Genomic DNA, 12,886 nt, shown 5'->3' on the forward strand with positions numbered 1-12,886 from the left:
TATTTTTAAAGCCAATGTTCTCATAAAAAGTGAATTTATCATTGGGCGATGGTGGCACATCCCTTTAATCCCAGCTCTCGGGGGGGCAAAGTCAGGCGGATCTCTGTGAGATTGAGGCCAGCCTGGTCTACAGAGTCTACAGAGTGAGTTCCAGGGCAGCCAGGGCTACACAGAGAAACCTTATTTTAAATAGAGAGAAAGAGAAAGAGAGGGACAGAGAGGGAAAGAGAGAGAAACTATATGTGTATGTTGTAAATGTCTTTTTCACCTTTCCAGAAATAGGATTAGATTATGTATACTTTATGTATACATTACATTATGTATACTTAAAACACAGTTTTAAAGACCCGGTAAACCATATGAAGGTGTATAGTGTCTGAATACAATATAATATATTTGAGCCAGAATTTGCATATTTCAGTGGAATCATGTCTCTTTTTTTTTTTTAAAGATTTCTTTATTTATGTATACAGTGTTCTGTCTGTCTGTATGCTTGCTGGCCAGAAGAGGGCACCAGATCTCATTAGAGATGGCTGTGAGCCACCATGCGGTTGCTGGGAATTGAACTCAGGACCTCTGGAAGAGCAGTCAATGCTCTTAACTTCTGAGCCATCTCTCCAGCCCGGAATCATGTCTCTTTAAAAGTATATTTTTTGGCTACTCCAGTGCCCTGCACACATAGTTGTGTGACGTGGTGTTTTAGGACATTTGTAATTCTTTTCTAAGTTTGAGTCAGACGGCATTGGACCACCAGTCCTGGCACTACTGACTTTCAGCCCCACCTGACGACGCTCCAGTTGCCAAAGATGTTGCTTTGACTTTGTCATGGCCTTACTTTCTTTTTGATGAGCTGGCTCGCTCAGTCTCTTTCTCTTTCACCACACCTGCCTTCCTGGGTGTGGTGTGGTGTGGTGTGGTTTGGTGTGGTTTGGGTGTGGATGGTGTGTGTGTGTGACGGGGGAGGGGGTTAAGTTTAAAGCTGCTCATTGCCTAAAAGAGAGAATTAAGTGGCAGCCTCCATTTAGATTTTTCTGTTTGATTTTAATTTTCCTAGTGCCTAAGCGTTTTCTCTGTATTTTTGATTTATTATTAGCTTGGATAAAATAGTTAGCATTGCTCTCAGCCCATTATGTGTAGTGCAGTACAGTCACTACTACAGGAGAGTAAAACCTTTCCTTTGCTTCCAGGTAAGGCAGAAAGCACAGTCCTTGGTCTGGAGCAGTAGTGAGCGGTAGTAAGGAAAGTCCTCCTGTCCATCTGCCAGATTGCCCCAAGACTTGCTCCCCTGCTTGCTCTGGGTGCAGGCCCAGTGGGTCCCGTTATCACCATGGAGTAATTTTCCCTCCCTGCCCTCCCCCCTTCTCCTTATTTACTGCTTTTTATCCCATAACCCCCGACCACCACCTGGTGAGCCCTCGGGGATTTTCTCCCGATTCCTCCTCACTAGCTCTCCCCGATGCTGCTGAATGCCTGGCTCTTTCCTTGGTGCTGACAGAGCTGAGCAGTGTTGTATAGGCAACCGAGCAGGTCATTTAACTTTAGTTTGAATCCCAAACTCTGGTGCTACCAACCCAGGTGCCCTGGGGAAAATAGCTTCCTGACTGGGCGGTGAAAGTTGTCTTTGACTGCTACATGGTCTCTTCTCTTTTCATATACTCTCACATACATATTTTCATACTGTAATTATTTCCTAATCCTAGCTGCAGTTCTGTGGTAAACTTTATTAATGTTCTGATAGTACTCTAGTTCTGTTGATTACGGGTAAGCTAATATTTTCACAATTCTTTCCAATCTTTCTCTTTTAAGACCATGTGGTTAGAGCACACAGGTTTCCCAGCCTCATGTTTCTGAACTTTACGAGTATAGCTTGCTTGGAGAGAGAAGAGATGCTGTATTGATTCACCAGCCCTGTCTCCTCCCTGCGGCTGAAGGACGGCCATGCTCTTTTAACCTTTTCTTCTTCTCACCTTCCTTTCCTTTCCAGCTAGTCAGGTAGCCTATGCCAGCCGTTCTCAACCTGTGGGTCACGACCCTTCCACAGGGCTCACGTATCAGATATCCTGCATATCAGATATTTACATCACGATTCATAACAATAGTAAAATTGCAGTTATGACATAGCAACGAAATAATTCTACGGTTGGGGGTCACCACAACATGAGGGACTGTGCTAAAGGGTGATAGTGTTAGGAAGGTTGGGATCACTGCCCTGCACCATCTGAGGTAATCAGTTCTCCTCACCATCACCAGTGCACGCATATAGCTTGTCTCTGACGTCTTCTTAGACCCTTTTCTCCTCGTGGCAAAAAGGAACCTGTTCAAGAATTCAGCCATGCCCTCAGGAAATGATAGAAACTGATACTTGCTGTCCAAGGCCCAACACCCGGGAAGTGACAAACCGCTCTTTCACTGTCCGCGTTCTCTTCCAGCCCTTTTGCTTATGTGGACCCCTTGCACTGTAACATGGCCTATTTGTACCTTGAGCTCCTCAAAGACTCACTCAATGAGTATGCATATGCAGCAGAGCTAGCGGGTCTGAGCTACGACCTCCAAAATACCATCTATGGGATGTATGTAAGTACCCGTGATCGGCCTTCCACTCTCAGCGTTTACATTGATTGGATGGAAGCATTTGGAACTGTGGGTATGACTTTCTTAAAAATAAAAAAAACTTTATGGTTTATCACATTTTCTTTTTATTTAATTTTTAAGTTAGCTTTTATTCTAACATTCCACTGTGTACCATTCATTGTATGCAGAGTTTCCTTGATTTTTTTTTAACCATCTTTCATCAGAATGCCATATTTTTCTCCTCAAACAAAATTGTGCCCGCCCAAGGTTTAGCTCTCACCCATTCTGTATCTGAACTCTTGCGCTTCAGAAAGACAGAATGACGTCATCTCTTTGTAAACACGTGAGGCTGGCCTGTCCTGTTTCCCCAGAAGTCAGGTCATGAGGCTGCATATTCATACTCTTCGGTCATGTTTCTTGACTGTCATGCCGCCGTCTGAGGTATCAAAGCATTTCTTTTGTTTTTCTTTTCGTTAGTCGCTACATTTATGCTGATCCTCTCCATTGCAACATGACATACCTGTTTATCAGGTTATTGAAGGATGATTTAAAAGAGTATACATATGCAGCACGCCTGTCAGGTTTGAGCTATGCCATTGCAGCAGGGATGAATTCAATTCTTGTAAGTAAAATGCAAGCCCAAGAAAAGGCACCACATTGTTAGAGTTTTCTGTTGAGCTTGGGAAACTATTAACGTCTGCATCTTTAAACAGGAAGGTTGATGGGTTTTTTTTCCTGCACCTTTTAAATGACTGAAAGTTTCAAATTAGTGTTAGCCCACTAACAAGTGACTGGGACAACTTCGTGCATCTTATGAACATGCCTGTGTGCTACATATATGTGCATGTTCTGTTTGAAATGTCTAACATACTAATCCTAAAAGCATTTGTTTCTCCCAGTGTGTTTGAGTCCTTTTCTACTTATAAGGAAAGGCTGTTTGTTATTATTGTGGTGCTTGGATTACATAAGCATCTTTTATTTCTATAGACAGTAGCAGAAAGATCCTGTGTTCAGATCTGCCTGGCACTTTATTTTGTGGCATTTTTCAGTAACTGTTTTACATATGTTATTCTTATATCCTGCCCTTGATGATATCTCAGTTGTGAATTAGCATCCATTTAATGACACACGTTTATTCTCACTGATCTTGAAAACATGTGTTTAGTAAAAACTGAGGTGAGCGCATGTCCCAAATCTTAAAACAAAAGGTTTTAAAATTTCATTTCTTTTTCTTTTTTTCTACATTATTTTTTGGGTAGCTGTTGTTCAATGTATAAGAATACGTATAGTCTAACCATTTTCATATTCTGCAGATTGAAGCTTAAAGATCAAAAGTAGCCACAAGTATTAAAGTAATAGTCCATTTTGTTTCTTACGAGTGGCATTTATCTGTGGTAAAGCAGGCTTCCCATGGTTGTTGTGGCTCACGTGGTACACAGAGTGCTTTCTGTGGCCAAGGACTTTTGCTCCAGCTGTGGTTCTTGCCTGTCATCCTCACAGGGTAGTTCTCTGTGCAGTGTTCACTCCTTACAGGGTAGTTCTCTGTGCAGTGCTCCTGTGTTCTCTGTGCAGTGTTCACTCCTCACAGGGTAGTTCTCTGTGCAGTGCTCCTGTGTTGTTCCAGGTACTGCACATAGAAACATAACCACACCCTTTCCCCTTCCTTGCTTTCCGAATACAAGGCTTTGAGAGACTGTTAAAGTAAATCATTCTAAGGCGAAAACCTCATAGTGCATACACTCTTATTTTCCATACAGATTTGTTTGCCATTGGCATTTAGAACATCAGCAGAACTTATAAAATAGAGGGTAATTAAGGTTGTGGATCCTTGTCAGATGACACTGAACAAGCAGCATCAGGCTGTGAAATACAACATTAGGACTGCCTGGTCTTTTTCCAAAGGTGATTGTTTTCCCTAGAAGAGGCAGGTAGCTGAGACAGGGTCTTACTGTGTGTTCCTGACTAGCCTGGGACTGGCTGAGTAAACCAAACTGACCTCAGACATTGGGGCTGCCTGGCCTCCTAGTGACATCCAGCCAGAGATGATTATTTAAATATTTCTAAACAGTTTTGGAATGTGTCCAACAGATAGGTAGCAATCCCCTCTGATTTTTGCCTTCTTACCAAATTCATAATTTTGGGGCTGGAAAGATAGCTTAGAGATTAGGAGCACAGCTGTTCTTCTAAAAGTCCTGGGTTCAACTCCCAACAACCACATGGTGGCTCATGAACCATCTATAATGAGATCTGGCATGCAGGCATACATGCAGACAGAACACTGTATACATAACAATTTTTTTAAAAGTATTAATTCTACTATTCATCAGAATTTTTCTTAATATAAAATTTAGGAGCTTTGGGTGTCACTCCAAGGTAGAGCATATACTTAGCATGGAACTGGAGTTCAGACTCCAACACCAAAAAGAAGATAAAAACTGAAGACACGTTCTGTAATTAAATTTGATACAGTGAGAACATGAATGTCCCAGGGTGGTAGGGGTCACTGTAGTTTGGCATCAGGTGACTTTACCTCCTGTTGACTTTATTTGGGAAAGGGTATTATTTAATATGAAGATGACCAGTGTTACGTTAAGCTTATATTACTAATACCTTCAACTCTTCCTGTAGCTCTCAGTGAAAGGTTACAATGACAAACAGCCAATTTTGCTAAAGAAGATTACTGAAAAAATGGCCACTTTTGAGATTGATAAAAAAAGATTTGAAATAATAAAAGAGGCGGTAAGTCTTATAACATGTTTCTATAATTTTTATTAATCCAGTTGTGTTGTCATGTTATAAAAATTGCTGGACTGGAGAGATGGCTCAGAGGTTAAGAGCACTTGCAATTCTTCCAGAGGACCTGAGTTCAATTCCCAGCAACCACATGGTGGCTCACAACTATCTGTAACAAGATCTGGTGCTCTCTTCTGGCCTGCAGGCATACATGCAGGGAGAACACTGTATATATAATCAATAAATACATTTTTTAAAAATTGCTTATAATGGATAGAGGATTGGGGACCAAAAGCATAGTTCTGAGTCATCGTGTTTGCTGGGTTTCCCTTAGGAAGCTGAGCCCTGTAGTATACACCTGACTCTTTCAGCTTCAGAACCTACTAGAGTTGCAGGACTAACTCTGGGGAAGCTCCAGTGGAAGTGAGAGACTTCTTACCCCAGCCTTCATTTTAGACACATGCCTGCTTGGGTAGCTGGAGGCTGCCTACCGGAAGAGCTTTCTTACTTTATAGTGCAGCCTTTAGGGCTTATGTGAGTTCCACTGAAATTCATGCCATGTTTGGCCCAAGACTGGATAAACTCAGTTTTCAATTGAGTGTCCAATAACTACTACTCCGTTACTTGCTTATGAAGACCTTGGAGATGTGCAGTATCCAAGGATTCCTGGGAATTACTTTCTGAGGCGTGCAAGATGTCCCATAGAGAAGGCATTTAGATACACGTCATATGCCAGAGGTAAAGATGCAACCTGACAATGAAAATGTCTGCCCTTTCGTGTAAGAACCAGAAAAGGGTTTTAGTTACTGTGCCTAATAATGTAGAAGAGAACAAAGTAAATATCCTTGCATGCCAGTTACACATAATTTATGGAGAAGAACTTGGATTGTAGCTGATTTTTTAAATTGACTTTGAAAATTAATGAACCCGTGTTTCCCTTCCCTAGTACATGCGCTCTCTTAATAACTTCCGGGCGGAACAGCCCCACCAGCATGCCATGTACTACCTCCGCTTGCTGATGACCGAAGTGGCCTGGACTAAAGATGAGTTGAAAGAAGCCCTCGACGGTGAGACTCTCCCGCCTAATTCTCTAATTCATTCCATTGTCTGAGGGCTAGGCAGCAAGAACCTCAGAATGTAGTACGGTCCAGTGATATTTACCAACTGCCTCACAGCCAGTCTGTAGGTTAAACAGTGATCGGTTAGAAGGGTCTGTGGATCAGGGACTAGAGCTGGGAAGCATTGAGTAGAAAAATCATTTCAATAAGGATGGGATGGTAAGTGTTAGGCCAGGAAGCTAGAGAAGGGGGCCCTAGGCAGCACAGTGGGGGTGGGCCATGTTCCAGTTCTACAGTGACTTAGAACTCAGTGACTCAAGATAAGAAACAACTTCAGATGTGTGTGTGTTTGTGTGTGTGTGTGTGTGAGAGAGAGAAACCTTTAAAACAAGGCAGTAGCTTATACTTCTATATTGAAAAATAACATCTATAAAATGCCTGACCCATCATAGGTATTTAATTAGTTTAATTAGTTCCTAAGGAAGGATTAGGACATGTACAAGGGATGTGAGAAGCAGGAAAATTACTGCTGGGACATGGTATAACAATTGTCACAGGCAGTGTCCACCCACAGATGTTTATATTAGTAAAACTCTGAGAGAAATGCAGCTAGTGAGATTGCTCAATGGGTAAAGGTGTCCACACCATGCTGATGACTTGAGTTGGATCCCCAGTGCCCATACGGTGGGAAGAGAGAACGGACTCTTGTATGTTGTCCTCTGACCCCTACGTTCACCACCACCGCATACGTGTTGCTACTCTCCGCTCTAGACTGCCGTAAAAAACAAACAACAGATAAATAGACAAACAAATAAAAGTTAATGCAATAAAATTTTAATTTAAGAATTTGAGAGAAAGCTGTATTTATACAGTCTTAAACTGTCCCCCCAAACAAATTAATTCTAATGGGAAAATTTGACTGTGATAGGCTTTGGAAGTGGGCACTTTCAAATTGCTTGCTGAGCATACACAAGCCACTCCGTTATTACCTAAAAATAGAACAGTGCATAATGAAAACCCTGGTGGACACCACCTTAGCCAGGTAACTTCGGGTCACATATCCAGTAGCATGGCATACCCCTCTTGCACTTGGATGCACACGGCCTCTGCAGTGCGTCTCCCTGCTGGTGTATCAATGTAGTTTGATCGTGAGAAGACACTAGATAAACAATGGAGTTCTGAGGAACTGTCTCCAGTGTAAGGACGCACGGCCGCTAGTTGTAATATAGGACTATAGATTAGATACTGGAGAGAAAGAGGACATTCTTGTAAAAACTGAAATCCAAGGCCTTAATCCCAGCACACTGGCGCAGAGACAGGGAGATCCTGGTGAGTTCAAGGCCAGCCTGGTCTACATAGCAAGTTCTAGACCAGCCAGGGCTACACAGTAAGACTGTGTCTCAAAAAATTCACAAGGAAAAACTAAGACTGAAATTCAAGTAAAGACTGTACTTGGGTTAACAGTATCATATTAGCTTGGTGGTAGCGTGCTTGCCTAGCATATACAAAGCCTTGGATTTGATCTTGGAAAAAAAAATAGTGTATTGATTGCTTAGGTTTTGATAATCATGTTGTAGTTCTTGAAATATGATAACATTAGACAAATCTGGGTAAAGAGTCCAAAGGGAACTCTAGTATTTTGCAAGTTTTATATAAATCTGAAATTATTTCAAATACAAAGTTTTAAATCTTATATGCAGATCTCACTGTTTCTTCTTACTCATTTGCAGATGTTACCCTCCCCCGACTTAAGGCCTTCATACCTCAGCTCCTGTCACGGCTGCACATTGAAGCCCTTCTCCATGGAAACATAACAAAGCAGGTATGTATGGGTGAAGTTTTAGCAGTCTTTTGTGGATCGCTGTAAGAGATTATCCCTCTGTTCTGTCTTAAGACTTGACCAGCACAATGCTAAGCACATTAGAATTCTAATGCTCATTTTTTTTTTACTAATATTCTGTAATATTTCTTCTCCTTCAGGCTGCATTAGGAATTATGCAGATGGTAGAGGACACCCTTATTGAGCATGCCCACACCAAGCCGCTCCTTCCAAGTCAGCTAGTTCGGTACAGAGAAGTCCAGCTTCCTGACAGTAAGTGAGATGCTGTACCTTTGAAAATGGATCGCTCTTCCTTAGTAATGGGGCTTGTTACAATGAGTTGAACACACTTGGAGAATAATATGTGGTTCAATGTCAAAGATCTACAGGAAGCCTCTGTCATTTATAGAAATGTGATTATAAGTAGGTAATTTTGCCAGAGAATTCTCTAGTTTGTGAGCCATATACATGAAATTGAAGGTAGGCGGTAATTTTGAGGAGATTGATATTGGAATTCACTAGTATTTTAATATAGAGGAATTAGAGAATAAAACTCTTATGCTGGGTAGTGGTGGCACACATCTTTAATCTCAGCACTCAGGAGGTAGAGGCAGGTAGACCTTTGTGAGTTTGAGGCCAGTCTGATCTACAAAGGAGTTCCAAGACAGCTAGGATTGTTAACACGGAGAAACCCTGTCTAAAAAAAAAAAAACAAAAACAAAAAATGAAAACAAATTATCTTATAGCTCATGAGATGTGAGCTATGAGGGCTGGAGATTGGGTCATCAGGTCTTGTGCTATTCCTGGAAAGGACCTGAATTTGGTTCTCAACACCTGTTGAGGGGGCAACTTAAAACTGCCTATAACTCTAGTTCCAGGAGAGCTGATGCCCTCTGGCCTCTATAGGTACCTACACTCACGAGCACAGATACATACACATACATCATGCACACACACACACACATGCATACAAATAAATAAATAATAAATAAATTTTGCTGGATATGGTGGTGACTTGGGAAGCAGAAGCATTTGGGTCTGTGAGTTCCAGACCAGGGTGGGCTGCACAGTGACTTTCAGGCTAGCCAGAGCTACATTGTGAGAATCTCGTCTAAAAGAAAAAGGAAAGCCGCTGGATGTGGTGTAGAATGCTTGCCCAGCACACACAGAGCCTTTGATTGTTCCGAGCTGAGAATTAAAGTGGTCATGGTAGTATATTTGTATTCTCAGCACGTGGGAAGTGGAAGCAAGAGAATGAGAAATCGAGACAGTAAGTTAGAAACCAGCCTTGGGTAAATGAGACTCAGTGTAAAAAATAAAAGTTGAGGAAAACTAAGAAGCAGCTGAAATCACGGCACTCATTGGCAGTCCGTTGGAATTGTTGGAGGGGGTAGTTCCGAATAGTCACAGGTACAGATAACAACATATTCCTTATGTGTATTTTTCTAGGGGGATAACATCAGGAAATACTTTCATTTATATTGGATTTGTAATGTCAGATTATAGTTACACTAACAGTGGCATCTTTTGATATAAAAATTTAATGAACATTCTTTCAGTGTGGAAAACTTTAATGGGGAAGATACTAGACCAAGAATGAGGGCATCGATATTTTTGGCCCTTCTTCATTGTTGGCATTCCCTGTGCATACATTATCTGTGTCCCCTGCTCATTGCTCTTTTACCTGCTGGAATGGTGTCCCTTTTCCTGCTGCTCAGGGACTTAGGTCTGTATTCTAGTCCTCTTCCCAGGCCTATGGTGCTCCTCTGTTTTAGTCAGTTTCTTATAAAATACCCAATATAAAATATATTTTGACTCACAGTTTTGAAGGTTTCGGGTCATGGGTAGCTGGTCTCTTGCTTTTGCATTATAGAGTATCATGGGAGTACACATGGAGAAGGAGTCCCTCCCTCCTGGCAGCCAGGAGAGAAAGCGAAAGGAGTTTTTAAAGATTTAACTCCCTTCCACTAGGTTCCACCTTCCAACAGTGTCTAAAGCTGGGGACCACACTCTTTAGGCTAGGGATGCAGCTCAGTGGGACAGCTTCTGTCCAGCATGTGGCCCAAGGTTTGGGCCAAGCTGTAGCACCCACTACGCTTTCCTGACATCCTCAGGTGGAGTAACTACTTGCGAGGTTTTCTGAACACTTTGAAGCTCTCGGCACTTCTGCTCTTTCATGTGGGTTAAAGGGCAGCCCCATTATGAGATTATACATTCCTTTAGAGCCACAGTTTCTGCTTTGAGTAGCTACTCAGGCAATTTAAATGTGTTATTACTTCACGGCACCCCTGTCAAACACAGCTAGTTCTGCTGCTGTGCGTGGCCAGCTGTCACAAAGCGGGTGATGGTCGTCACACGCTGCCTCTCATGTGTTCCTCAGTCAGGGCATGCATGGCCGAGAGGATTAATTGGGATCTGGTGAGCACGAGCTATCCCATCGGGCTGAGCTAGAATATATTTAATGGCAGGTGAGTGTGGTCCTGTGTTCAAGCCTCAAACCAAAAGCAAAAAGAAATTGCAACATTTACCTTCACTCAAAGTGATCCAGTCTAGAGACAGAATTTCAGAGTGGAGTTTTCCATACCCCTTCCCTCCTATCCTCTCCTAGGAGCCTCTCTTTTGTCCTGATTGCGCTATCAATTTCCCTCACTTTCCGAAATAGCACAGTTTGCATCCCATTCTCAGAATGATGGTGTTAGGAAATGACTCTGATTTAGCCGACTGATCAGACATGAATGCCTTAAGTAACCCTTCACCTGAGGCTCGGCTGGGCTACGTCTGCAGCTGGAAGGCAGAATCTTATGCACTGTGAGGGAGGAAATATTTTGAGATACGTGTGAAAAACTGGAAGAGGGAAACATGAGTCTTAGGACCCACAAACCCTCCCCTCTTCTGAGGAAAAACAGCACTGGCAGTGTCTACTGGGGGTGGTTTATTAAGTCAGGTGTCTGTCCGTGCTAGAACCCTAGCCCAGGGTGGGTGAGACAGGAGAAGCAGGATCCAAAGCCCGCTTCAACCACACAGCAAAGTCAAGACCAGGCTGGGCTATGTGAGACTTTGTCTCAAAAAAAAAAAAAAAAAAAAAAAAAAGGAAGGAAGGAAGAAACCATTGTTTTTAAAGGAAAGAAAAATTGGCGGTCAAGCGGGTAAGCATAAAGAGGGTGTTGGGGAGCACACATGTAACCTCAACCTCAGCACATATATAAGGTGGAAGGATTCCAAGGCCAGCCTGGCTGTATTAATTTGCTTTCTGTCTCTGTAAAATAAAACACTGACCAGCCGGGTGGTGGTGGCGCACGCCTTTAATCCCAGACAGGGTTTCTCTGTGGTTTTGGAGCCTGTCCTGGAACTAGCTCTTGTAGACCAGGCTGGTCTCGAACTCACAGAGATCCGCCTGCCTCTGCCTCCCAAGTGTTGGGATTAAAGGCGTGCGCCACCACCGCCCGGCTTTTTTTTTTTTTTTAAGACAAGGTCTCACAATGAGCCTTGACTGGACTGGAGCTCACTAGGTAAACCAAGCTGGCCTCAGGCTCATAAAGATCAGCCTGTCTCTGCCTCCTAAGTCCTGGAATTAAAGGTGTGCGCCACCACTCCCAGCTGGCACTTTCTTATACAGCCCAGACCTACCTACCCAGGTGTGGCACCACCTGCAGTGGGCCAGGATAGCTGTACTCACAACCTGTCTAGAAAATGCCCCACAGATCAGTCTGATGGAGGCAGTTCCTCAGTTGAAATCCCCTCTTCTAGATTTGCATCAAATTGATGAAAACTCATCAGCATGATGTATTATATAGTAGCAAGTTCAAGGCCAGCCTCAGCTATATTGTGAGACTTTGTCTCAAAAGCACTAAGAAAAAAAAAATAATGATACCAAATGTTGGAGGAGACTGCTCCGTTTGTCCCCAGCCGCCCAGGCCCAAAATGACCACACAGAAACTATATTAATTACATCATTGTTTGGCCTAATTAGCTCAGGTTTCTTATTGGCTATCTCATATCTTGAATTAACCCATTTCTATTTCTGTGCATAACCATGAGGTTGTGGCCTACTGACAAGGTTCCAGTGGGCTTTAGCAGGCATCTTTCTCCTCTGGCTGCAATATGGCTTCTCCCTGACTCCGCCTACTTTCTCCTCTATCTTTGCTTGGAATTCCTGCCTTGCTCTATTCTGCCCTGTGATAGGTCCAAAGTAGCTTCTTAATTAACCAGTGGTATACAGCGGGGAATCCCACATCAACCAGATATACCATTGGTTTTATTAAATCGCAGATACTCTCTTTTTGCAACTTCTTAGGAGGCTGGTTTGTTTATCAGCAGAGGAATGAAGTTCACAATAACTGTGGCATCGAGATCTACTACCAGACAGACATGCAGAGCACCTCGGAGAACATGTTCCTGGAGCTTTTCTGTCAGATTATCTCTGAACCTTGCTTCAACACTCTGCGCACCAAGGAGCAGCTGGGTAAGAAGACGGTGGGGATTGAGGATCCTGGAGAGCGTAATGAACAGCTTTTGTGCTCAGCAAAAACTCCCCGCCCGGAGAGTCACATGGCATTGTGTGTGGAGCCTGCTATATTTAGAGGGACTTGTGAAAGCCTTGTTTCTAGGGAACTGCTTCTGAAAGACGAGCAGTTAACATCTTGCAGACACAGGGGCTGTTGTCGTTCTTTCTTTTCCTCGTCCTCCTCTCTTTTCTCCTTTAGAT

At 42.9% G+C, this 12,886-nt stretch overlaps 1 protein-coding gene across 2 annotated transcripts in view; it reads left to right on the plus strand.

The window, feature by feature from the left end:
- The window catches only part of Ide (insulin degrading enzyme), a 94,305-nt gene that overhangs the window by 70,135 nt on the left and 11,284 nt on the right, over positions 1-12,886 (plus strand). The window contains exons 15-20 of one of the 2 annotated variants that reach the window (XM_041661209.1): positions 3,049-3,193; positions 5,200-5,310; positions 6,251-6,371; positions 8,093-8,184; positions 8,343-8,454; positions 12,476-12,643. In XM_041661209.1, the coding sequence (XP_041517143.1) occupies positions 3,049-3,193; positions 5,200-5,310; positions 6,251-6,371; positions 8,093-8,184; positions 8,343-8,454; positions 12,476-12,643 (749 nt within the window). Of the gene's footprint in view, positions 1-2,429; positions 2,575-3,048; positions 3,194-5,199; positions 5,311-6,250; positions 6,372-8,092; positions 8,185-8,342; positions 8,455-12,475; positions 12,644-12,886 lie in introns of both variants that reach the window. The other variant, XM_041661208.1, reaches the window with a different exon arrangement.

The sequence above is a fragment of the Microtus oregoni genome, unplaced genomic scaffold (assembly GCF_018167655.1).
Source record: "Microtus oregoni isolate MIOR12 unplaced genomic scaffold, Mior012 000012F_ref0000307, whole genome shotgun sequence".
Classification (NCBI taxonomy): domain Eukaryota; kingdom Metazoa; phylum Chordata; class Mammalia; order Rodentia; family Cricetidae; genus Microtus; species Microtus oregoni.